This window comes from Agelaius tricolor, unplaced genomic scaffold (assembly GCF_023055355.1).
Source record: "Agelaius tricolor isolate 1412-34295 unplaced genomic scaffold, bAgeTri1.0.p SCAF_37, whole genome shotgun sequence".
NCBI classification, from domain to species: domain Eukaryota; kingdom Metazoa; phylum Chordata; class Aves; order Passeriformes; family Icteridae; genus Agelaius; species Agelaius tricolor.
The window spans coordinates 3,428,910-3,454,945 of record NW_027269297.1 but is presented as its reverse complement, the minus strand read 5'-3'; the positions used below and the strand labels follow the sequence as shown (position 1 = coordinate 3,454,945).

The following is a 26,036-nucleotide window of genomic DNA, read 5'->3' as shown; positions in this document are numbered from 1 at the left end:
ATTCCATTGCCCCCCTGCTTTTCCACGACTGTGTTTGTGTTACCCTTTCAAAGTCAGTTGTACCAGGTCAGGTTATTAATCCTCAAAGTGAAAATGATCTCCCCTTCAGATCAGCAGTTTGGATCTCGAAGACACTGTCTTGGACACTGCTCACTGTGACAGTTTAACCCATGTGCCTTCATCCCAGCTCTCAGAGGTCGGGCACTTCGTTAAGCACAACAAAATCAGCCTGGGGACATCCCCAAGCCACTCAGATCCCTCCCTGTCCCTCCTGCCTCTCCTTTTCCCACGGGCAAGTGCTACTCTTGAAGGCCACAAGACAGCACTCTGGTTTAAAAAGCTTTCTCTTTTTTTCAGGCGAGTGATCAGTTTTGAGGCCTGGCGCCCTGTCAGAAAGTTGACAGATGATCTGCATTACCGGTGCGTCCCCGGGATGCCCGGGATAATCGCGCTCCAATGGACGCCCTGGAGCCGGCAGGTTCTCTGTGAAATGGCTGCAGTGGAGGGAGCAGTGAAATGGGCTCTTCTGGGCATGCTCACTCTGTAGAGGGAGCTTTATCACATGAGCAGAAACTGAATCACTGCTCATGAGGATCTGGAATATGCAACTCTTGGAGTCTTCACCAGAAGAAGACAACAGCTGCCCGCAGGTACCTCAGGGTCCGTCCACCTCCCGTGCCTGGCGAGGCCCTGGCAGGGCAGGCTGGGGAAGGAGAGGCCTTGGAGAGGACAGGAGAGGAGAGGAGAGGCCGGGGAAGCATGGCCGGGGTTGTTTGTTCATTTCTTTGGATATTCCTGCGCGTGGCTGGCCCGTGCAGGAGGGCTGGCATCACCCATCCTGCCGGGGTGCCCATCCTGCCGGGGTGCCCATCCTGCTGGGATGGCTGCTCCATCCTGCTGGGGTGCCCATCCTGCCAGGGTGCCCATCCTGCTGGGGTGCCCATCCTGCTGGGGTGCCCATCCTGCCAGGGTGCCCATCCTGCTGGGATGGCTGCTCCATCCTGCTGGAGTGCCCCATCCTGCCAGGGTGCCCATCCTGCTGGGGTGCCCATCCTGCTGGGGTGCCCATCCTGCCAGGGTGCCCATCCTGCTGGGATGGCTGCCCCATCCTGCTGGAGTGCCCCATCCTGCCGGGGTGCCCCATCCCGCCGAGGTGCCCATCCTGATGGGGTGCCCATCCTGCTGGGGTGCCCCATCCTGCTGGGGTGCCCATCCTGCTGGGTGCCCATCCTACTGGGGTGCTCATCCTGCTGGCATCACCCGTCCTGCTGGGATGGCTGCTCCATCCTGCCAGGGTGCCCATCCTATTGGGTGCCCATCATGCTGGGGTGCTCATCCTGCCAGGGTGCCCATCCTGCTGGGATGGCTGCTCCATGGGCTCCCAGGGGCCTCGGGCACCGCCGGCAAACCTCGGGCTTTGTTCCCTCATGCCTTTCCTTGGGCTCCTGGGGTGGGGAGGCTTGCTTGGGGTTGGTTTGGTTTTGGGGTTTTTTTTAGGATTTGTGTGTGATTTTTAAGTGTGAAGTTTCTGGAAAATTCTCCAAGGAGCCTTCCCTGCTTGTAGCTCTTAGAAGAAAAAGGTGCAAAGCCTGGGGTGCCCAAGCTGCATGAAGACTGAACTGCTGAAGGGAAAGGAGAGGGCCTGTGGCCACATGGTACCTCCTCACTGGGTCTCTTTTGACAACCTCTGCCTATGGCTCGCTTGGGTGGAGGCCAGAGCCAGCAGTATTTCACCAGGAAGAAGCAATCCTTTTTATTTTGGGGCGACTTCCTCCCCTCTCTCTTCTGCTTCTTTTTTTTTTTCATAGTAGCAATCCAAGGAAACATCTGAGTAAAAGGAAACATCCCTGGTTGATTTCATAGCAGGAGGTCTGTGCCTGCAACATATTTAAAAACTCAGCCCCCTGGTTCTGCCCTTGGGAATTTTTTTTTTCTCTGTTATTCGTGTTACATGCAAGAACTCTGTTGGCTGCCACAGACCTTGGTGAGATTTGGGATGGACAGAGAAGGTCCCAGAGCCCTGGAAGGCACAGACACCCCTGCAGAACATCCTGGCCTGAGCTTGCTGTGCTCTGGGGAGACCCTCAAAGCTGCAATGCAGACACAATATTGAATTTTCAATCAAGGACCAAGATGTGAAGATGACATTTAAAAGATTAGAGAGCTTACACAGGACAATCTGTGATACCCAATCTAAATATCTATCATGTCTTCACTGGACTATAAATGTGCTCCTTGTTCATCATCCAGAAGAAAAGGAAAAGGCATCAGAAATCACGAGGAGGGAGCAGAAATTTCTCTTCTCAGTGAAGAGCTGAGGCCTTGAGTTGCTGTCTGAGCAGCTCCACCCAGGGAGAAAATGGGCTTGATGAAGGCTGAGGAGACAACCAAAAACCCTCTGAGGTGTGGCAGGTGTGCTCCTGTGTGGTGGTGACCACAGTGACACCGGTGTGGCACCGGCTGAAACGCTCTGTCCCTGCCGTCTGGGGCCCTTGGGAAGCGTCTGCAGACACAGAAAAGCCTGACCTACTTTGGAGGGAAGAGAGCTGCTGAGCTCTGAGCTTGGCACTGCTTCTCAGCAAGGGTTAAGAGCCCAAAGTGGGGCCTTTGGGTCTTGGTTTTGTTCCATTTCATGTATTTACCTGACTGTGCGGTGCCAGCACGAGCTCTCGCCCTCGTCCCAGAACATGTTTGGGTAGAAGTAGGCTCTGTGGCACACATGGGGCATATTCCTGCAGCTCAGCCTCTGTGAGACCCACCCTGGGCAGGGGCAGAGGCAGCTCCATGACCTGGCTCCCGGGAGCTCTACCAGGTGATGCCATCTCCTAAGGAAAGAGGATTGTGTGCACCTCATGCAATGGCAGTGAGTTGTTTTATTCAGGTAAAGAAGGAGTTTTAAGGAGGTTCACTCTCCTGGCCAGCTGGTTTGGGGGAGGGCTGGCTTTGTTCCTGCTGCTCCTCTTTGTTTTCCTTTTGCTGCTTTTCCCTGAAGTTTTTCCTTCTCACCTTCCCACTCCTGGAGCTGAGAGTGGTCGAGGGATGGCCGCAGCGGGAGAGTGACCGTGTGTTGGGGTCAGCCCAAAGGCTCGGGGCACTGATGGCGTGTGCTCCCTGCTTGCAAGCCTTGGAGGACCATATGTTCCTGCAGTGACATGGAATGTCAGTGATTTGGAAACAAACCCCTGAGTTTATAATCCTCAACTCCCATTTTCAGCCAGTTATTTTTTCTGACTCCTCCGAATTCCGAGTTTTGACACCAACCCCTCTTTGCAGACCCTTCTGGCCCCTCATGTTTCCAGTGGGATTGGTCCCTCCTGTGCCCCTGTGAGCTCCTTGGTCTCTTGGGTGGAGGATACGTGTCTGGCTTTGCTGTAGGGTGCTGTTGGTCCTGGAGGGGGGCAGAGGAGGAGGGCAGCCTGCCAGCATTTACAGTAGTCAGGAAAGCAGCAGGAGCGAAGCTCTCAAACTGTACAAGCTAATTGGAAAGCCTCCATTAGAAAAAAAAGAAAAAGAAAATATAGAAGAGGAGAAAATGTTGAGCAAGCTTTTACAAAATATCCTGGACTCCAACACAACAACTTGCATCCTCCAAACCAGGTGGTTTATTTGTGTTTTTCCTTCAGTCCCCATCAGGAGGGGGAAGAGGCAGTGGGGGTTAAGAAGGTCTGACGTGCAAGTGTCCTCCCTGCAACACTGCCATACTGTGCCTGAGCAGCACAGTGACTCTTGCAAAGGAAGCTTTTCACAACTTGTCCTTGTTCCAAGGATGAGGAAACCTCCAGCTCTTCTGGCATTTTCTCTCTGTCATAAGTCAGAGCTGCTTTCACCTGTGAAGTATGATCAGCACAGACAGGGAGAGGGCTGGAACGGAGCGGGGCTCTGAGCAACCTTGCAAGGCTTTTCATGGAGTTCTTGGTGTTAAATGAAGAACATTTCCCCTCCTCCTCTCCTCGTTTTCCTGTGTGCCTGCAAAAATACTCTGGTTTGCATTTAAAGGAGAAAACTGTATGTGCTGGGACTAAGCCAACTTGTTTATTTAAGGGAAATACCATATTTCCAACCCCTTCTCTCACAGAGGAAGGCTCGGCAGAGGATGGCAGACTGGGCTGGGGATTATATTTTTAGGTGTCATCGAAGCACAGTTGTGATTCAAAGAAGCTAAAAATCATGGCTGGCATTTTGCATCCAGCCCTGCGAGTTCCTCCTCCCCACAGCCCCCACAGGGGTTAACCTCTCCCTCCAAAGCACGTGGATTTTCACCTAAATCAAGGAGCAAAAAAGGAGAAAAAAGAAACAAAAACCATCAGAAAAAACAACAAACCCATCACCATCACCCCCCAGGCTTCCACTTTCCCATGCTTTCGCCGTTTGCCTGCCCCCAGGGGGGTGTTTGTGGCGGGGGCCGGGGCTCTGGGCAGGGACACGGGCCCTGTGTCCCTGTCAAAAGATGGCAGGTCCGTGTGTCCGTAAACAATGCGGTTATGAAATGGCAGCGCGGCCGCGCTGAGCATGCTCGGGAGCTGCCTGTAGGGGGAGGCGAGCCAGAAAGATGATCTAATTCCGTGCAATTCTTGGGATTGAAGGAAAAGACCAGGCTCCACTCTTAATGACAGAGCAGAAAAACCAGGCCCCACGCCGGGGACGAAGCCCGTAGGCCATGGAGGAGAGGGTGTGAGGATCTCCCACCTCCAGGACTTCGGGTGCTGGGCAGCGCTGTGTCGCTTTCTCGCCCTCCAGCAGAGTAAGGCCTTGGTGAGGTTTTGCTGTAGTTATTAGAGGGACAGGCCCGAGGGTGCAAGTTTTATGATTATGATTATTTTCATTATTATTTTGTCTTTTTTTTTCCCCCCTTCTCCCCGTCCGCTTTCCCGGCTCACAGGCACCGCTGTCTCGCTGCTTGGCCGCTCCATGGCCAGAGGTGACCCAGGTGGAGGTGCTGTGGGCAGCTCAGCCAGGCCCTCGTGGGCCCAGGGGAACCCACGAGGGGTTTTCCCTCCTCTGCTGCCCCATGTGCCCTTTGGCTGGGCACCATGGGCATGGGCAGGGGGACAGGGACCTGCTCCGCTGCCTGCGGTGCTTTGGGGTGGGAGGCAGAGGAGTGTGGAGGCTGAAGAGGTGCCTGAGCCCCGTTGATGGGGGTGAGCTGCCTCCCAGCTCCCCTGCCCTGGACTGCTGGAACCTGCTTGCTCCAGGCTCCTCTTGGTGCTCTGGTTTTGTCCTGGCTCAGCCAGTTCCTGGGGACTGGGTGTTTCTGAAATGGCTGGTTTGCTTTTCTTAGAGATAGTGATGAATCTTGGTCTCCATTTTAGGGTTTTCTTCCCCTCCTCCCCTCCCGGGGGCTAGGAGAAGGCAGGCAGCAGCTGGACTCCTTGCTACCCTCAGCCTGTGGAAGGAGGGGACGCCTTTGTCTGCTCTGGATTTACATTTGCCTGCACACACAAGTTGCACTGGCTTTAACTCTACTGGGATGCGGCTAGATGGGCCTGGAAGCAGTGAGGAAGTGTAAATCGATCTCCCCTTTCCAAGAGGGCACGGGCTCTGCAGACCCCCCTTGCCTGAAGCCTGCACGCCGTCGTGGAATGCCTTGTCTTGGGAGAAGTCGCTTTCAGTCCTGTTGTGTTTCATGCACGTGTCTCCGTGTTCCCAGCTCTTGCATGCAGGGACTTGCACCTCTTTCTGTGCTTCCCCCCTTCTCAGGGAGTGTGTGCTGGAATAGGAGAGAGGACATGGGGGTTGAGAAGGAAATGTTTCTTTTCTATGGAGAATAGTCTGGATGAAAGGATTTCGGGAGACAAAAGAATTGCAAAGAATTTGATTTGGGAGCAAACTTCAGGCTGAGGGCAGTGCTTGTTGTGAGCTGCAGATAAAATTCCATGTTCACATGATTGCATGAGGCTTATAAGGAAGTGGCCTTAGCCTGAAAAGAAGGAGCTTTGAGACTGGTGACTGCTTTGTAGGCCAGGTATGCTGGTGGTTGTGTTTCCTTCCTTCTGCAGATCAAATGCTTCTGTTGTTTCTAATGACAGGCCCGTGGTCAGCGTCCCCACGAGCCTTGAGCCCAGGCCTTGCCCAAGCACAGAGCTGAGATCTGAAATGAGCAGCCTCCCCATGCCTACAAAAGAAACACTGCCTTTCTACAAACATTCTCTTAATCATTACTTCCTATATAATTAACTACAAAATGTTTGTCTTCTCTTCAAGGCAAAGGTTATTATGAGCAGGCTGGCTTGGGTTGTGTTATTTCAATTTATATTTTTTTTAGGAGAAGGAGGGAAAAAATGAGTGAATAAGAATCTGCCTCTGCTGGGGTTGCATCATTTGTTGAGAGATTTGCCTCTGCCTTGCTCCAGCATTGCTGCAGCCCTCATTTTCCTGGCTGGTGGGATCTTTCCCTGGGGCTGTGTCCTGGGTGGGGTCTGGTGTCCCCTTGGAGGGGTTGGTGACCAGCTGGAGGCTGGATCCAGGCAGGATCAGTGCTGTCCATCCCACAGAGGTGTCGGTGCATGCACTGCCCCGCATGGGCACGGGCACTTGGAGGGGTCTCCTGCTCCCAGCCCTCTTCCAGATGGACCTGCTGTGTGTGCACAGCTCTGCTCACAGCAACGCTGCTGCGAGCCTCGGGTTCCCAGACCGTTGATTTTTAAGACATAAAAAAAAAAAGGAAAAAAAAAAAAAAGAGACCCTGGTGAAGGTAGACATCTTGGCACCTCAGCCTGCGCTCCTTCCCGGGCTGCCGGGAGAGCAGAGAGCTGGGCTCATGATGTAACTCTGCTCCCTTGGGCTCGGTAAGCTGCAATATGTTGGAGTTTTGCTGTGCATGTGTTGTCTGTGCCTATAAAACCTGTTTGGACCTTTGCGAAGGGCACCCGGATGGCTGATGAAAATACCAAGGAGAGGAGGCTGAGAAAGCTCTTTCTGTGTTTCCCAGCTTTGTTCTTTTTCTTTTCTTTCTTTTCCCTTTTTCTTTTTTTTTTTTTTTTAATGGGCTTTTTTAAATTTTTTTGCTTTTTGGGTTTTTGGTTGGTTTTTTTTATTTTTTTGGTTTGTTTTAAAGGCACCACTGTAGTTTGTAGTCATCATCTGTTTGGAAATGCTGCAGAGCCTTTCCTTGGCCGGTCTGACCTGTCTTCCATCCCCTCCAAAGACCTCATGGAGGAGAGGAAGCTTGTTTTCTTATAAACAGAGGCAGAGAGGAAAAAACTAAACCAGCAGTAGCTCCTCTGCTTGGCTCCTCATGGCTCTTAAAGCCCTTTCAAAGACCCAATCAGTCTTTCTTCAGATGCACTAATTTTTTCTACCCTTTGAAACCTAAAAATTAAGGGTTGGGGGGGGCAAGAACGCTTCGTGGCTGGTTGTGTGTGCTCTTTATGGAGGTTCTCCAGCCACGGATGGTTAATAATCAGTCTGGGGTGGGCGAGGGAATGGAGGCAGACGGCTGCGGGAAAGGGGGAAAGGAGGAAAAAAATAAATGGAGCGAGTGAGACTTTTATTGTGAAGCAGCGTGTGCTTGGCAGTTGGCTTTGTTGGGACTGCTGCAAGAGCAGACATTTCTCGGCGGGGAGGGTGGGTATAGGATTTCCCTGCCAATCGGGAGCGGACGGATGGGGCATGGGGAGGGTGAGCAGAAAGGGAAGTTTGCTCTGGATTTAAGGGAGGGGAGGGCAAAAAACCCAACACACACACACACACCCACCCACACACACACACACACACACAAAGCTGGAGGTATTGACACTTGCGGTGAAGTTGGTGCTAAGTTGGCTGGGTGGAGCTGGGTGGGATGGATGGTGCTGGGTGCCCCATGGGTGCCCCATGGGTGCCCCTCGGTGCTGGGTGCTGATGGAGCAAGGACGGGAGAGCGCTGGCCTGGGGGGACGAGGCTTCGAGCGCTTTGCAGGGATTTCCTGTAGCTTCCTTCTGATCCAAATGCTTCAAAATTCACAGTTGGCTTTGTATTTTATTTTTATTTTTAATGATTCTTTGATTTTCTACCTTGATGCCGAGTTTTTGTTGGGAGGTTGTAACGCTGTCGCCTCTTAGTGAGGAGTTTGTCTCTGAGGTAGGAAGGAGAGCCTGGGAGATGCCACCTAAGGCAGCCTTGCCTTGGCACCCAGCTTTTGTACTCTCAAGGGACAAAAGTGATGGTTTCTCTCTTGGAGTTGGGAGTTCTGCTTTGAGAGCTGGGCAGGCAGCTCTGAGCTGCTGGTGACTGCAGTGAGCAGGGAGGCTGGTCAAGGTCTCATTGACTCCAGGGTTCCTGCAGTGGCTTTTCCTCATGGGTGAGCAGCAGCAATGCCTCTGTGGAAGGGAGAGCGTGGGCAATGTGTGGAGTGAGGTTACTGCTTAGGAAAGAGAGAAAAAAATCATGCTCAGATGGCAAAGAATGGCCCCTGGAAATCCTGGGGCTTCTTGTATGAGTCAGTGGAGGAGCAGGAATATCAGGACCTCTCCTTGTTGCAACAAAGGTTGGGAAAACAAACTGGTCCCTGTTAGACTGACTGAGGCTCTTTATTTGCTGCTGGTGCCTGTGGCCAGGGCCTGGGTGCCCCTGGCTGTAGTGGGAGCCAGGGGTGCCCTCGAGCACTCTGAGCTCTCTTTGCTCAGGTCTTGCTGCAGGATAATCCATGAGAAAAACTGAGGTTATTCCCAGTTTACAAGAGGTCTGTCTAGAGGAGAGGTAGGGTTTACAAGCTCATGTTTGCAGCAAGGATATGAATTACTGGCTCAGCAAATGGATAAATAAAACAGCTGCTCTATGTTCAGAGTTTGGGCTGTGTTTTATGGTCATTTCTCAATGGAAGCTGTTGGCCAGTGTCTGCTGAAGGTAGATTCTGTGTCAGGCTGGGCTGACTGAGCTTTGCAGTGCTCACAGCAGCTTTTTGGTGTGTGACTGGAGATCTGAAGGTGCTGTCCTTGGAGCACAAGTCCCTGGTGCTGAGAGCACTGGGATGTGGCTGAGTTTGTGTCTCATTGTGCTCTGGGCAGGTTGGGGACAGGCAGGGACAGGCAGCCACCCACAGCCTCTGCCCTGTGCTGCAGGAGTCATCCTTGAAGTGCCCTTAGCTCTGGGCCTGGCAGGTGGTGGAGGCTTTCCCAGGAATCTGTCTCCCTCCTTCCTGTGGTGTGTGTCTCTGCCATGGTGGATTTGGAGGCAGGACAGGGCGATCCTGCAGGGATCTGGGGCTGGCTGAGCCCTGCATGGAGCTGGGGGCTGCTCTGCAGCACCTGCCAGCACAGGGCATTGCTGGGAGTTGCCCAGCCTGGCAGGGTGGCTGCTGACAGCAGCACCAGAGCCCATCTCCCCTGGCAGCTCTGGACAATCCCACCCAGGATGGGAGAGCTGCTGGGAGGGCTGGGAGCTGCCACACCAGGCTCCATGCGTGTCTCATCCCCCTCGCTTGCTCTAAGGGAGGTGGGCAGGTTGTTTTTCTTTCTTTATCACCCAGTGAGCTTTAAACCCTGTGATTTGCATGGCTGCAGGCACCATCTGCTCCCCGTGCTGGCCTACAGCAGTTGGCTTGACCTGGGCTTATTCTCGTGCAGCGGCGCCGGCAGCGCGCGCTGAACCCGGCTCCGACCTCCAGCTCTGCAGGGCACTCTCAGCCCTGCCTCCACTCCAGCTCTCTCCTTAAACACAGCTCTGGCAAAGACCCCTTCTGGTTCATTTCTTTAAAATACCATTTTCCTTCTGGTTTATTTTGGTAGTAGGTTTTTGGTTTTGTTTTTTTGATTCGGTCTTGCTACTTCAAAGTAGAGAATGGGAAGGGATGAAGGCTGCAAACCTGAGCTAACAACGTGGTGCCAGGTGTGTGAAAGGCAGAGGAGATGAGCAGGTGTTCTCTTTTTTTACGTAATTTTTTTTTTTAAAGAGAAGGAAAAAGAAAAATTGCTTTCTATAGAATTAAAAATAGAGCTCATTAACTTTAATAAACATGGATGTTATGAATGAGGAGGTAGCTGTAGCTGACTGATGGTTTGCAATTTTGGATGTTCATTTGAATGAGCTGCAAAAAACCCAACCAAGGCACCAAAAACACATGGGCTGGAGCTGTTGATAAATGAGGTTGTAGTGAGAAGTCTGATAGATCTGCCTCCCCCACCCAAAGGCTAAAAAGTTTTGGGGGAGTCAGAGTCACCTCCTTGAGATGCCTTTCATGCAGATGGACTCAGCTGGATTCCCAGGCACGTTGCACTGGGAAAATCTGTCTGGCTGCATCCAACCCTGAGCTGGGAGGTGCCAGCCCTGGGCACAGCCTGGAGCCCCTGTGCTCCTGGGGCTGTCAGCCTGGGCCAGCCTTGCCGTGTTTTATCTGTGACCTGTGCCTTGGTGGCAGCTTCCTGGCAGCCTTTATTTTGCAGAGGTTTGGCTGTGCTGTAAACAGGATGTGTCCATGATTGTCTCTTCTTTTGAATGCACCGTGTGTCTGAGCACTGAGCTCAACCCTGATATTTCTGTTTTTTCTTCTCCCCCACCATAGCGAGCAGTGCTGAGTAAGGGAGAGCCAAGGAAAGACGGCTGCATGAAGACTGAGCTGCTGAAAGACATCACCAACAACAAAGAGGAAGGTGAGCACCTGCCCTGGCTGAGGGTCAGAGCTGCCTGGAGAGGTGGGCACGTGATGGGAACAAAACTGGGGGCTTGGAGATGTGCTCAGTGCCCCCAGCAGCTCAGGTGTGCTCCCACAAACACAGGCTCCCTTCTCCTGTGTTTGTTCTCAGCAGGGTTCTTCCACTGGAGATGCAGATTTGCTTTTCTGTCCATCCCTCACTGCTCCCCTGAAGAAGGAGATCTAATTTTCACTTCTGCATTGGTGTGAAGCTCACAGGAGTTACTTTGAACTTCCTGGTTTGAGCTGAACTCTGATCCCTCCCCACCATGACCTTTTCCTCCCTCTAGGAATGTTGACTTTCTGTTTTGCTCTGGGTTTCTCTGTTGCTGCAGAGCAGCTCCAAGGCTGGAGGGGTCAGACACCCCACACCTCGTGGCTCCTGTGGGGGTTCTGCAGCTCTTACTGTGGAAGATGCAGCACAGGTTCAATTGACAAAGTCTTTTCCTGCAGGGTTGTCTGTGAGTTACATGCACACAAATCTAAGGGCTTAATAAATGTGTCAGTGGGATTAGGGAAAAAACCCACCACCCTTTATCTTTCCCCCACCTCCCTCCTTTCTTTCAATTTTTTTATTATTCCTGGACTAGTTACTTCTCATAGCTCTTCAGGGATTTGGTGTATTTTTGTTCTCCTTTCCATAATAGAGCATTATGAAAGCACTGAACTGGCCCCATCCAAATCCCTGCTCTTATCTAGAAGCAAAATTTTGGACTTAATTCAGTTGTGTGTGAGTACAGCATTACTTTTTCTTTCTTTTCTGTCCAGCACAATGTTTTGTCAAGTTGCTCTAGTTAGAAAGTAAAGCTCAGAACAGGCAGAAACCTGAATTCTGTGTCAGGTGCTTGGATATTAACTGGGAGCACAGGAATTCTGCTGCCAGCAGTGGTGGCACAGGGACCTCTGGTCTGGCAGAGCAGAGACAGTCTGAGGTGTCAGGAGGTGTTAATGGGAGGTTGTGTTACTTTGGAGGAACTCAATTTGATCCCTTGCCTTTCTTAGCTCAGGATTATGAAGGTTTTTTGTGTAGATCTTGGTTGATGTTAAGGTGTCAAGAATCTGTGGAGGTAAAAAATCCAAAAGGAGGATGGGAAGAGACATTTCTGTGCCTCTTGACTGACTTGGACTTGGAGCAAATGCTGTGTCAGAAGGAAGCTGAGAGCCCTCCCTGTGCAGGGACAGCCTCGAGGCTTCACAAGGGGCTGAAATTCCAACCACTCCAGTCTCTATTCCCAGGGAGAAGAGGCTCCTGAATGTGAGTTCTTCTGGAATGTTCAGCAGGTGTCCTTGCCTCCCCAGGCACCGCAGGAGTGTCACAGACCGTGGTGTGTGTGCTGCTCTGCTGGGACATTGTCCCTGCTGCCCCTGGCTCCCCAGCTGAGATCCTGGGAGGATCAGCACCACCAGAACCTTGGTTCACAGCCCAAAAGCCTGTTAATAACAGTGTTTAGTGCTGGCACAGAATGCACATTTTTGACTGTTGCATGAACATGAGATCATTCCAGCAGGCTTGCAGGATGGCATGGAATAGTTCCTTTGAGCCCAGTTTCCTGCCTCAGGGATTCAGCTGGGATGTGTGGACTGGAAAAGCACCTGAAGCCTCAGCTTCCTCTCTTCAGGTTCTCTTGATCAGTCATTTCCCTTTAGTAAGGAGGAGGGTGCTGCTGAGTATCTTTGTCAGTGGCACAGACTGTGTTGGTTTGGGCTGCTCAGGGTGTGTTTGGTGGGAGCCATGGCCTGCAGTGTGTGACTGAACCTGCTCTGGATCGTGTTCCCTTTGGGAAAACCCCCTGCCAGGTAACCTGTCAATGTTAAACCTGGCAGCTAAACCTCCAAAACTTGAAGCTGCACATCCAAAGGCTGACTAAAGGTGCTGCTTGGGCTAAAAGCTGACTGTGAATTGCTCTGTTTCCCCTCTTTTCACTGCCTCCTGCCTCAGAAAGGTGATGATGCTGAGGGCAGGTCAGGACCCTGTTGGAATTGTGTTAGCACATCCCTGAGCTCCACTGCTGCCTCTGAATGGCCTTGCACCAGTTCCACCTCTGGACAAACTTGAGCCCTGCCTGAGCCCAAGGCAGGACAGGAAATTCAGGTAGCTTGAAGCCTTGGCTGATTTTCAGGGGTCTGACCCCAAGCAAGGCCTGTCAGCTGCAGTGGTGCAGTGAGCAGTGAAGAACATCATCCTGGTGCAGATCTCCACGAAAATCTCTTGCAGGGAAGGCTCCTGCTCTGCTGGGGCAGTAGCTGAGCTGCCCCAGTTGATAATCACAGAATCACAGACTGCTGTGGGCTGGAGGAGACCTCAAAGCTCATCTCATTCCACCTTGTGCCATGGACCAGGGTGCTCCAAGCCCCATCCAGCCTGGCCCTCCTTGATGTGCTGCTTTGAGGCAGTGGACCTTTCCTGCTGGTCCTCAGCCTTCATTTGGGACATCTCAGCAGCTGGGGTGGGTTCTTGGTGTTTGGGATGGGGTGGGTGCTCTCAGGGAACATCCTGAGGGTGGGAGGCCCTTGTGTGGGCAGTTGTGGTGCTCTGTTCTCTGTTCCTCAGCAGGGAGGTGTTGCAGAAATGCCCTGTGGTTCCCACCTGGGCTGTGCTCTTCTACCTTCATTCTGATAAAAAGAAATGATTGAGCTCTAAATTTAACATGTATTTGTAGGAACAAGCTCTTTGCGTGTTCCAGCACTTTCATTTCCAGTTCTTGGGGTGAGTCCCAGCCTGTGGAAGTTGTTCACTGGGCTCAGTGTCCCTGTCTGTGTAAAATTGCTCAACACAGATAGAAAAAAGCTGTGGATGAGGCTGTTCTGTGGTCCTTGGGAAATGCTCCAGTTCAGTTTCCCATGTGGGTGTAAGCTTAGGTCCATACTTCCCTTTGACAGGGTGGGGAAGGGGGCAGGGAGATGGGAGATGAGTGGAAAAAAGCTTTTATTAGGCCATATTGTCTTTAGTCTGACTCAGAGAGAAACTATTAAAAAGTGGTTTCTTTGCAAGGATTGCAAGTGAATTCAGCTCCTCGTGTGCTTCACTCCCAGCTCTGCGTCTCCCTTGACCTTTCAAGGCAAACCACTCCTTTTCTGATTGCCCAAGCCCAGGGGTGGAAAGTTCTAGTAAAGCAGCAGCACAAAGGAGCAGGAATGGCTGTTGGGAATGAAATTGTCCATTTGCTCCAGTGTTTGTGAGCCTTCACCCAAGGCAGCTGCTTTACAAGAGCCACAGTGCTGGGTGAGACCTGCACAGTCACTGCTCTCAGATAAACTTCAGCCTGCTTTGAGACACTGTCAGGGGTTTAAACTCCTGGAGGGGCCTTTTTTTTTCCTTTTTTCCCTCTTATTGCAGGTAGGAAGCTGCTGTGAGCACAGGAAGCGCTGTTTCCATTGAGCAGCTGCAGCCTTTGCATTCCCAGGTGCAGGGATGGCAGCTTGAAAGGAGGGAAGGACTGATCTGCTCTCCTCAGGTACTTGGCACTGGGATCCCTGCTGAGGCTGCCAGCAGGAGGCCAGGCAGAGCAAAGTGATGCTTCAGGATTTTCCATGTTCACCCAGCTGTGCACCAAGGCCTCCCTGGGCTTGGGACCCTTGCTGCAGGCAGGATGTGCCTGGGGCAGCCCAGGAGCAGGAGCTGGGCTGTGACACCAAGCCATGGCACAGGGATGAAGGAGTTTCCTGAGGCTGTTATCCTGCTCTGAGTCATTGAACTGTTGAGACAATTTAACTGTTCATGTTCAGACTGTACCCTGGGGGCCAAGGGAAGGCTGGAGGGCATTTTTGGTGTGGCCAGCAGGTCAGGGGGGTTGGTCCTTCCCTTCTACTCAACCACATCTGGAGTTTTGGGTTCAATTCTGGTCTGCACGGTTTAAGAAACACAAGGAGCTGCTGGAGAGGACCAAAGGTGATGAGGGGTCTGGAGCATCTCTCATCTGAGGAGAGACTGCAGGAGCTGGGTCTGGTTAGTCTGGAGCAGAGGGGATCTGATCAGTGCACATAAATATCCCCAAGGGCTGTCAGAGGATGGTGCCAGACTCTGCTCAGTGGTGCCAGTGACAGGACAGGGAGCAATGGCCATAAACTAAAACACAGCAATTCCACCCCAACATGAGGAAGGGAAAAAGAGCCCTGGATCAGGTGCCTGGGGAGGGTGTGGAGTCTCCCTCTCTGGAGACATTCCAAACCCACCTGGGCATGTTCCTGTGTCACCTGTTCCAGGTGACCCTGCCTTGGCAGGGACTTGGCCTGGGTGATCTCCAGAGATCCCTTCCAGCCCTGTGGTTGAGTCCCCAGCAGCATCCCCAGCCCCCTGGGCAATCCCAGTAACCCAACCTGTGGAACCTCAGTGCTGAGCACTCCCAGCAGAAGTTGATTCCTCCTGTTTTCTGGTTTGCTTTTCCTGTTTTGCATCTTGGTGTGCAGGGTCACAGTGCTCCAGGGAGGAGTGACATCTGAGTCTGGACATACCTGGACACCAATCCATCTCCACAAGGGCTTGGGGGGGAAGAAGAGACCATCCATAACTCACCCCAGAGAGGAACTTGTACCTGAAAACACATTTGTCTGCTTTTCTTGGCTTCAAAATGCTCTGCTTTTTTGGCTTCAGTCCCAGACTGGTTTGAGTTGGAAGGGACCTTAAAGATGATCCAGTTCCACCCCAGTGCCATGGGCAGAGATGCCCTCACTGGCTCAGGTTGCTCAGGTGGCTTCCAGCCTCCATTGATGGAGGGGGTGCTTCCCTTCCCAATGGATTCAGGGTCTCAGCTGCCCCCTCTCCCTCATCTGTGTGGTTTCAGCCCCAACATCTTCAGGCTCTTCTCTGCTTGGCAGTTTTCCTTTTTGTTGGAGTTGGAGGAGGAAGAGGGGAGGGAACTGCTGTAACACAAAGATTAAAAGCAGGTGATTTTCTCACTTTTATCCAGCAGGACAGTTGGGTATTGAATCAAAGGCTGTGGGATCTGTGGTGTTTTAAGGATGGTTAAGGTAGAACATCTGTGAGATGTGAGTGTGTATAAATACAGCTGTATGCACTTCTTAGTCTGCACTTCCAAATCCTGAGCTTTTCCTTTAAGCTTTGTCTTTGCTTAGTTCATTTAAGCTAAGTTCATTTAAGCCTTGTCTTTGATTAAACATTTCTCTTGCAGCAGCTGAAGCCTCTTGGCTGTGCTGAGGGCTCTGGAAATGCATGGAAAATCCCACAGGCAGGGATTTCTCAGCACCAAGATGCTCAGAAAAATGTGTAAAAGTTCCAGATAAGACAGTAGTACATTTGTGGCAGAATATATTTTTATTTCTTTATTTCTTTATTTCTTTTATTTCTTTATTTTATTTATTTTTATCTTATATTGCTGCTCAATAAATAAATAAATAAATAAATAAATAAAATAAAGAAATAAAATAAAATAAAATAATAATAAATAAATTTCTTTTCTTTTTCACTTTCTTATCCCTCAGACCTGATGGATGCACTTTGGCCTGGAGTACAAGGGCTCATTTGCATAATTTTCTTATTTTGTTTCACAGAACAGTGAACTCCAAGCTTTAAAAATACATTTAAGCCTTTGTTTTTTTTCAGAGCATTGTCCAGGTAACACTGAGTTTTGAGTGTCAGCTGGTGTCCCTCAGATGGGAAGTTCCTGTGGGTGCCTGTGTCCCCTCAGGCTGTGCCCAGCATGGCTGCTGGGGACACTACCACATCTGTTAGACAGCCTCTGCCCACTGATAAGCCTTGGCAGGCTGGGCCCAGCTCTGGCAAGCTCCAGGGCAGGACTGGAGCCAGGTCTGGCTCTGCTGAAAGGGCTGGAAACCCCAGCAGGCAAAGAGGAACCAATGTCTGGGCTGGGAGAGCAGAGGTGGCTTTAATTTTGCCTAATTTGGAGGATTTTTTTGAAGTTATCATTCTAATTCTGAATTAATCCAGTTCATTTCTGCTTAGACATGGTAGCAGGCAGGTCAGACATGTCCAGGCTGGGCTGAGTTTGTCCTAAGATCACTTTTTAAAGTCAGCCTGTGCTGCTTTTGGGGGCTGTGTGTTGCTTTTTTTGTGGGTTCTCTCTGTTGTTTGCAGCAGTGGCTTAGGGGCCCCCAGTCTGAGATGCCTTTTAGACACCTAAAATTAGATGAGGTGGTCTCACCCTGCCTTAGCTTTTCTCCTTCTTCCATCAGAGTCTGTTTTCTTTGGGAATTTTAATTCCAATTTGAACAACTGTGAGATTCTGAAATGAAAACTTGAGCCTGACCCTTGTGCCTGAGCCTGGGGAGGGCAGGGAGCTCTGCAGTGCTCTTAGGGAGTTAATTCAGAGCAGGGATTTAAATTTATTATTGGCTGTTCTTTGCCACGTGGAGTCACAGGGATAGTGGAATAGCCCAACTTCCTGAGTCTTAAATTCCTTGTGTTACTAAAATGTACCCAGCCCCTAAATAATGTATTTTTATGATGTTTGTGCCAACTTGGTATCAAATTCAAATACATCAGTAAATCTCTTTGGTTTTAAATTACCTGGGTTTTAAATGAATCCAAGCTCAGATGGGCATTCAGGCAGTGTTGGGGTCCATGGGAGAAGCTTTTCCTGCTGCATCTGACATGGGGGATGCCTAAAGGAGCTTTGAAAAAACTGGAATGCCTCTAATTAATAAGGTTACACTTCATGGATGCAGGGTAGAAATTCCCACCTTTTATTTCTTTTTAATTAAAGAAAGGATGGTTGTAAATTAAAGAGCTGTGAGTGAGTTGGAGAGAAAACTGAATGTGGAGAAAACCTTGTTTTGGCCTACTTAGAAGGGATGAATGCTGTAAAGTCACCAAGTTTGAGAGCAATAAAATCTTTGGGTTTATAATTCCTTTGCACTTGCAGCACAGGAGCAGAAAAGCTGCTGATCAGCATTTTCAAGGGGAGAACTCACTGCCACGAGGTGTATTTGAAATGAGGATTTTAGCAGGTTTTCAGTGAAGCTTTTTTTTTTTTTGGGAGTGAAAAAGGGAGGATGAAAAGGTCACGTCAGGAAGAAGTGTTTCTTCAGGTGTCTGGAGCTGTGGAAGGGCTCCTGTGGCCTGTTTGATTCAGTATTGTCACTGGGAGGCTCCTGCTGGCTCTGGTTTGTGCTCCCATCCCTGCCTGTGTCAGAGTTCAGCAAGGCTGGGAAATATTTTGAGTTGTGCCTGTTCAGCAGTGCTGTGCAGGTGCCCTTGGTGAAGCTGGGATGGCAATTCCTGTTTTCCTGTCACCACATCAGGTGTCCTGCTTGGGAAAACCCAGCCATACAAATTGTGAGGCAGCTCTTGACATGAACTGATCCTCCAAGGGCAAATCTTCAGTTTGGCTTTGAGGTGGGGGTGATGGGCTGGTGCTGCTTGCAGGAGCCCAGAGCTCAGTGTGCAGGGAACAATGCCATTCCCAACTGCTCATGGCTTTGGTTTGGTGCTGCCAGAAGAGGGAATGGGAGAATGGAGGGGTTTTACCCCAAAGAAAGGGAGGATCCTGGAGGCAATTGTGGTTTCTCAGTCTCTGCTGTGAAGTTCCACATCTCTGTTTCTTCAAACCTCTGCTCACACAGGTTTGGAAGGCTGGTGCCACTTCCACAGTCAATCAGATTGCATTTCACAATAAGGGAAATAAGTCTGTGTATGTGTGTGTGTGTGTGATTTTAATTCCAGCCTCATGGATTTTTCATAAAGCCTGTGATGCTTTCTGGAGTAATGCAGTTACTTTTTCCCTAGGGCAGTGCTCTAATTCACATTGTTTTGGTTGCTTTCATGGCAGGTAGAGCAATTCTTGCCCTCTGCTTATTCAGTTTATCTCATAGTCAGCCACTGAAGTTACTTGACTGCTCTGGTGGGAGAGCACAGTGTTTAAATCAACAAATCTTGAAGGCTTCATTCAGCCAGGTGCCTAAAGCTGAGCTCTAGAAACCTCCAGCTGTGGTTAGAGAGCTTATTTTTTGTTGCTTTGCATTTTTTTCCTGGCACTGACTTTGCTGCAATAATTGCTTAAATGGCCTTTTAAAGACCCTGAATGCAGAAAGAGAAACAAGAATTGAAAGAATAAAGGCATAGTTGTGGCTCCCTCTGCCCACAGCTTTTCAAATAGTTAAATAAAACAGTGAAAAAAGGAGCACTTTATCTTCTCCCAGAGTTTTTGCTATCAAAAACAAACTTTGTGCCTCTTTCTGTGCTCAGGGAGGTCTGGGTGGTGTGAGAGGGAGCAGGTGGAGGTGATAACTTTGAATCCTGCTTGGGAACCCTCAGTCACTGCTCCTGCAGGTGAGGTTTGTGTCTCTGTGTGCTCCAGAGAGCCCTGGGGAGCAATTTTTGGATGTTGTGGGGCTCTCTCTGGAGGCTGTGAGCCAGCAGAGCCCACGTGGGAGGCAATCCCAGGCTGGGTTTCCTGGAATGAGGGGGATGGATCTCTTAGTGAAGTTTTTCCTCAGCAGGAAAAATGGCCAGAGCTCATCCCCAGGGCAGAGAGAGCACTCAGGGTTTGGAGACACTTCCAGATACACCTGCAAAGATGCTTTGTGTCCATCATCTGTGGCTTTCAGCTGGAAATCAGGAGCATCAGAGGGACTGTCCCCCTCTTAACTGATGGGCAGTCTGAGGCTCCAGGAGGCCTTTGAGACACCCCTGGGCAGAGCTTGCTGTGAGTCCAGCACTGACCAGGTGTCCAGCCAGGGGCTGGATTGGATGCTTCACATGTACTGACCAGGCCTAAAAAGGCTTTCAGTTTGCTGGAAATATCTTTAAATCTCAGGTGAGCACCAAAACAGGAAGTGTAGGGAATAATAAGGTTGTTTGAGATACTGGAATGCATCACTTTTAGAATCTCGAGCTGCCAGTGCTGTTTGGGCAGGAGCTGTACCCAAATCTTTCAGGTCAACACAGTGGGAAGGAGATAACAAATACCAGGAAAGGTTCTTCCCCCAGAGGGTGCTGGCACTGCCCAGGCTCCCCAGGGAATGGGCACGGCCCCGAGGCTGCCAGAGCTCCAGGAGCTGCCAGGGATGCCCAGGCTGGGGTTGTTGGAGGATCTGTGCAGGGGCTGGGCTGGATTGATGATCCTGGTGGTCCTTTCCAGCTCAGGATATTCTGTGATTCCATGATTAAGATGGACTAAACAAATGCATTAAAAAAGGATAGAAAAAGTGGGATATATTTTTATTTTCCTAATGAAAATGGAAAGAGAATTTGGGTGGGTTTTGGGAAGAGCTGTTCTGGTGAGCTGAGTGGTGCTGGGTCTCCTCCCTGCTGGCCTTTGCAGGGAGCTGCCTGTGCTTGGAGCTGCTCCATGCACCCTGGACTTGTCATCCCAGGGTCCTGTGGTCCTTCATGAGTTAGCCTGGCCCAGGTTAGCTCAGAAGAGACATTTGTGAGGCAGCTGAGGGAGCTGGGCAGGGGCTCAGCCTGGAGCAGAGGAGGCTCAGGGGGCCCTTGTGGCTCTGCACAGCTCCTGACAGGAGGGAACAGCTGGGGGGGTCAGGCTGTGCTCCAGGGAACAGGGACAGGAGGAGAGGGAACAGCCTCAGAGGGAGGCTCAGGTTGGAATTTCTTCATTGGAAGAGGCTCCAAACCTCAGGGAGGTTTGGAGTCCCCATCCCTGGAGGTGTCCAAGGAACACCTGGAGGTGGCCCTCAGGGCTCTGGGCTGGGTGATGAGGTGGGGATCAGGCACAGGTTGGACTTGATGGTCTTGGGGGTTTTTCCAGTTTTGATTCTGGGACTCAGAATGTTGTTCAGAATGTTGTTCAGAATGTTGTTCAGAATGTTCTCCTTGCCTGTTTGTGCTCTGAGGGCAGTGTGAAATGAGGGGCTGGTACCCGCTGGTCTGGCTGTTCCTCCAGTGTGACTCCAGGCTCTTTGGATCCTGTAGGTGAAAATTGCTTTGATGGGAGCTGGTTTGAACCAATCCCCCCTGCTCTGACAGAGCTCTCTCCGTACTTCTTGTGTTGCTTTTCATAACTGTCTGCTCTCTGGAAGGAAAACAAGCCAAGGAATCCCTAACAGCAGGTTGATGTAATCATTGCTCTGAGTGTGCCAGTGAATTGTTATCACTCCTGGTTGCCTGGGGAGCTGCTGGGTTGTCATGTCAGAAACTTTTTCTGCAAGTATGTGACATTCCTAGTTGGATTTTTCAGCTTGGATTTGAAATCTTTGGTGGGACAAAGTCATTGATGGAGGAGCAGAGAAATGTTTGAAATGTTTATTTTATGTGGGCATTGTTGTGTGTGAGCTTTGTCAGGCTGCAAAAACCTTGCTGCATTTGAATAATGGAATTATTTTAGTCTAAAAACGCTTTACCATGCTTCACTCCTGTGTTTACTGCTGCTGTTACCTCTGAAATGACACCATGAATCCTGGTCCTGTTGTGCTTTGTTGTGCTGAAAGAGCCAATTCCCACTGAAGAACATTCCCAGGAGAGCTGGCCTAGCCAGGGAGTTATTCCTTGTGATGTTCCCTGTAGCAGCAGAGCCCTGATGGGATCTACATTTGGGGATGACATTTGGCTGCTGGGCTGTGTGTGGCCCATAAAAGCTCTCTGGGACAGCTCTACCAGCAAAGCTTTTCCATGTCAGACTGGCTTTGGGAAGGGCTTTGCCAGAGATCCGGATGCAAGATGGGGCAGAGTTTTGTTTGCCAGGTGAGGTGTTGACATATGGTGCAATAAATGCAGTTATTGGAAGAGCCAGAGATAATATTTACCTTGAAAAATCCATTGTTGGGAATAAATGGCCACATCTGCAGCTGAGGCAAGTGGGAGTAAGTGCACTGCTGTCACCTGGGCCACCCACCCCAAATGTCACCGTGTGAGGAGCCAGGAGGGCTGGGCAGGTGGGTGAGGGAGCAGCCTGGCACTCAGTGCTGTGCTTTAACTGATGTGGTGGTGGTTGATCCGTGGTTGGATATCTTGGAGGTCTTTCCCAACCCTAAATATTCTGGGATTCTGTGATTTACATCAGGCAGGGTGCTGGACAGGACAGGGTGGCTCTACCACTGTGAGCAGCTGTGCTTGGAGCACAGCTTGGGAGTTTCAACCAACACCACTTGTGACCCTTTTCTCCTCTCTTCCTCCCTCTCCCTCCAGGGTTTAATGCCATGGCTGCAGATGAAAGCGCTACAGAAAAGCAAGTGGGGGAACCAAAAATGGCAGTAGATGGTGAAACCAACGGTTCCTGTGAGCACAGCGAGGGTGGGGGCCACCCAAACCCAGCGAAAAACACTCAGGACAACACGAAAGTGAGCCAGCAGGACTCTTCTACTAAATTAAATAGGATAGCAGAAAATGGCATTTCGGACAGCGAGCCTGGGAAGCAAAACCATCTGAAAGCAAATGACTTCACACAGACTTCTGTCACAGGGAGCAATGGATATATCCTAACCAAGCAGATGGCACAGGAGCAGCCTCTAAGGACTACCAGCTTTGCTTCTCTCACTGGCCATGCTGCAAAAACCCTGCCTGGAGGAGCAGGCAAAGGCAGGACTGTGGGGTCCTTTGCCCAGCTCCAAGCCACGATGCCAAGCAAGCTCGGGGAGGGCAGCAAGGACACGGATGCTAAAAAAGGCCCTGCTGCTAATGCTGAAGTCAAGGTGCACAGAGCACGGAAGACAATGCCTAAACCCACCCCCAGCCTGGTAATGTACCTGCCCAGCACAGAGCTGCTGCTGCTGCTGCTGCTGCTGCTGCTGCTGCTGGGCTTGCTCTTGGCTTTCTCTGGGGTCTGGGGGGTACCTGGCTGCATGGCAACATGTGGTGTTCAGAGCTTGCCTGCTGAGTAGATTGGTGGTTTCATTATTTTTGGTTTATTTTTATTTTAATTTTTATTTTTACTTTTACATTTTTATTTTTATTTTTACTTTTACATTTTTATTTTTATTTTTATAAAGATATTTTATCTATATTTTTATATAGCTATATAAATATATATTTATATAGATACTTTTATTTCTATTTTTAATTTCTATATTTTATAAAAAATATATAATATATTTAATATGTATAATTTTATCTCATAGATAAAATATATTTTTTTATATTTATATAAATAAATATATTATATTTATTTATTTATATATTTATATATATAAATCTATATTTATATTGACATTTTATCTATATTTTTATATAGATTTTTTATATCTATATCTATATTTATTTATTTATTTAGTTAGTTAGTTATTTTTATTTTATTTTTTCTCTTCCACCAGACATAAATGTTAAAGTAGTTGGTCACATGGCCACCACCAGCTCCCATCCCCAATGCATTTCTAAATATATAATTGATCAATTGCCTTCTCCAACAGATCTGTGTGAGACACTAAATGGCCTTTCTCTCATGGCTCTATTGCTTATCAGCCTCTGTTGACATCCAGAGCTGCTTGTGAAACAAATTAGATTTTTTCTGAGGTCAACCCAAAGGAAATTAAGCATAGAATGTAAACTTGAGGCTCCTCCCAAGCTCAGAAGCTGTCAAGGAGCTGATCTGTGAGGGAGCTTGATTGCTTTGCTGTAGGAATCATTACAGGGCTAAACCAGATGATGTTTTCTCTCCATGTCATTGGGAAGTGTTCTCTCCAGAATCCTTAGGGGTGGATTTACCATCACTTAATAAAGCAGAGCCCTGCTTTTTTTTGGAGGCATAAGGAAATGTCATTTGGTGCATTCATGTCATCGTGGGGAGGACAGAAATGGGCCTCTCTTTGTGGTTATTGACAAGTTTGGTTACTTTTTTTGGTTCCTTGCCAGAGGTAGGGAATAGATCCTGCAACAGGCAGAGCTCCACTATAAGCAGTTGGTTTTCATCCCTGTGATGCTTTATATGACTACAGTGAGCTGGGTGCTCTCACTGTGCTGTGTCTGAGGGTGGAGGGAGTCAAGGGAAGGCTGAGCCATGGGATCATTCCCTGCCATGCATGGAAGCTGCTGCAGCCTTGTCAAGGTCGGTGCAATGCATTGGTGCTGTGATCCTGCAGGTCCACAGGGCCCTCAGATGTCCCCTCATCTCAGCACAGCAATGTGAGGTGTGAAAGGCCCAAAGCTGGGAGTCTCTGTGGTCTGGAGGAGGGAAAGAGAGAGAAAAAAGGGAAAAGAGAGGGTGGCACCTTGAGAGCCCCAGCTGGGGGAAGGTGCCGTGGCTGTGGCACCACCTGTGCCTCTGGGAGCAGCTGGGAGTCCAAAGGGCACAGCAGGATCACAAACCTGTGGGCACCAGGCTCAGGAGAGGGGCAGAAGCCACAGCTGCCTGCCAGCATTTCCAGCCAGCCCCCTGAGCCCTCATTTCCCTCTGCCTTGCCCTGGCTGTGCTTGAGTTCTCTGCTCTCACTCTGCCTGTGTTTCCTGGCTTGCACAGGGAAGCCCAGCTGCCATCCAGCTCCCATCTGGGTGTCTGCTACCCAGGGAAGGCTTTGCAGCCTCCAGCCCCCAATTCTGCACTGGAATTAGGCTGGGCAAAGCCCCAAACCCTGGTGGAATTTATCAGAGAGAGATCCCATGGGGCTGAGCAATTGAAAGAGGCAATTCCCTCCTAAAGGTGACTGCTGGGTTGGGAGGTTTTTTCCCTCATTCATATTCTATGATACATCAGAAGAATATTTACATTCAACCCCTTGGGCTTCAAGGTTTGTGTCTGGGAATGGTGTGTGGTGTTTGGGAGCTCTGGGAGTGCTGGGACACTGGGATGGAGCTGCTGGTCTTTCTTTGCTCACAGGACAAAAGCAGCTTCACAAAACCAAAGCCTGCACTTGCTGGGCTGCTCTAGAAAGTACATAGCCTGTCCTCAGCTCCTCTGGGCATTTGCCTTGGGCTTAAAATAGGGAGAGAAGCAACATTCCCAGGAAGGGTGGTGAGAAGAGGCTGTTCCCATGTTCTCTGATCAAGCCTCTGCAGCTGAATGGGAACCCAAGATCTGATCTCAGTTCTGCAAGACAATAAAACATCTGTGTGTTCAGCCTTCCTGATAATTACTACCTCATTTTTCCCCATTGTCTCTGGGATTTACATGCTATTTTCTTTGGAGCAGCAGAGTCCTTGCTAGCTGTCATTTTTCTGTCCCAATTATTTCTTTGTTGAGCTGCTTAGAGGAGGCTCCTCAGCTCAGGAGCTTTTCCTGTACCAACCTTCACACCTTGTCCCCTTCAAAACCTCCGTGAAATCAGGTGCTGTATCCCAGGAAATAAATTGTGGAAATCACCCAGGAACTGATATTACAGACCACAGTAGTTTGCTTGTATTTTTAGGGCATTGTTGTTTTCTTGGTGAAACTGTTCTTGCAGAACTGTTCTGCCTGGGAGGAGGAGGGGAGGAAGGTGTTTTGCTGCCTGCAAAGTGTGAACATTTGTTCCCCCTGGCTCCTGCAGAAACCCACTGGGGCCAAGAAATTGTTTTGTGTAATCCAATAGGTGTCAGGGGACCTTGGTAACCTTTTCCTGCACATGTGAATTGGTCTCTGAAAGGAAGAAGAGAATTTTCTCACCAGTTTAACCAGCTTTTTCTCTGTTTAGGAGTTGCTTCCTGAATTGGGATCGAAGCTGAATCTGAAACAGGTGACAATTTTAATTGATGTTGTTGCATGGTGGTTTTTGAGCAGAGAGCATCATTTCTGCTCCCCTTCTGAACAGAGCAGTAACACAAGCACTGCCCTTTTGGAAGAATCTTTCACTGCTAATGCATTTTACAGCCCTGTTAAGAACCCCAAAGTTTGCAGGGCCAGGCAGCAGACTGAAAGGCAAGTGTGATTCTGTCTGTGTGTATGCTGTGCTTGGAGAAGGCTCCTCCTGCTTGGGAATCAGCTGCTGAGCTGAACTTCAGTCAAACATAAGGGATAAGGGATGAGAAAGGTGGTGAGAGCATCCCAGAGTTACCTTGGAGACAGGAGGAGCAGATGGATGAATTGGGAACCCCAAGTTGTGTCTCCTTTCCTTGGTGACCACAAGGCTGGAGTTTGGGGTGTGTGTCTCTGGTAGTTTTTTTTTTTATGCTGTGCAGAGGACTGGGTCAGGAAATAGTGCAAAAATCCTTTAAATGAGTGTTTTGGCCTGATTCACAGTGTGTCTCCAAAATGCCAGGTGCCAGTTTAACTGGGGGAGAGGAGACAGTGTGGGCAGGGAGGAAGAGCTTGGAGCAGGAGATGCTTTGCTTATGTGGATCTTTCTACCAATATTCATCAAACTATTCCCTTAAGTAGCATTGCCATTAAATACCTGATCCCAGAGCTTTTAAACTGCCTCCTTTGTGGTGCTGCTGTGCTGGCCTGGGCTGGGGCTGCTCTGCAGGAGCCTCTGGCCTGGAGAACACCCTGTGGCCATCTCTTGGGGCAGGCAGGTGGCAGCCAGGGGATTGCAGGGGTCTGGGGTTGCTCAGCAAGCCCTGGCCCTCCCATGTGCAGGAAACATAAAGCAAAAGGGCAGGGCCTAATGGGGGTAGTGATAATGGGGATATTGTGTCCTTGGGGAGGACTC

The 26,036-nt window shown here is 49.9% G+C and overlaps 1 protein-coding gene across 14 annotated transcripts in view; it reads left to right on the top strand.

Annotated features, from left to right (window-relative positions):
• Positions 1–26,036, top strand: part of EHMT1 (euchromatic histone lysine methyltransferase 1) — a 122,787-nt gene that overhangs the window by 46,211 nt on the left and 50,540 nt on the right. For 6 of the 14 annotated variants that reach the window (XM_071453817.1, XM_071453826.1, XM_071453819.1 and 3 more), the window contains exons 2-4: positions 10,479–10,566; positions 21,667–22,214; positions 25,080–25,121. In XM_071453817.1, coding sequence (XP_071309918.1) covers positions 10,479–10,566; positions 21,667–22,214; positions 25,080–25,121 — 678 coding nt within the window. Of the gene's footprint in view, positions 1–357; positions 651–4,572; positions 4,753–5,316; positions 5,503–5,579; positions 5,963–6,699; positions 6,786–10,478; positions 10,567–21,666; positions 22,215–25,079; positions 25,122–26,036 lie in introns of those variants that run through there. The other 8 variants (XM_071453828.1, XM_071453816.1, XM_071453815.1 and 5 more) reach the window with 7 other exon arrangements.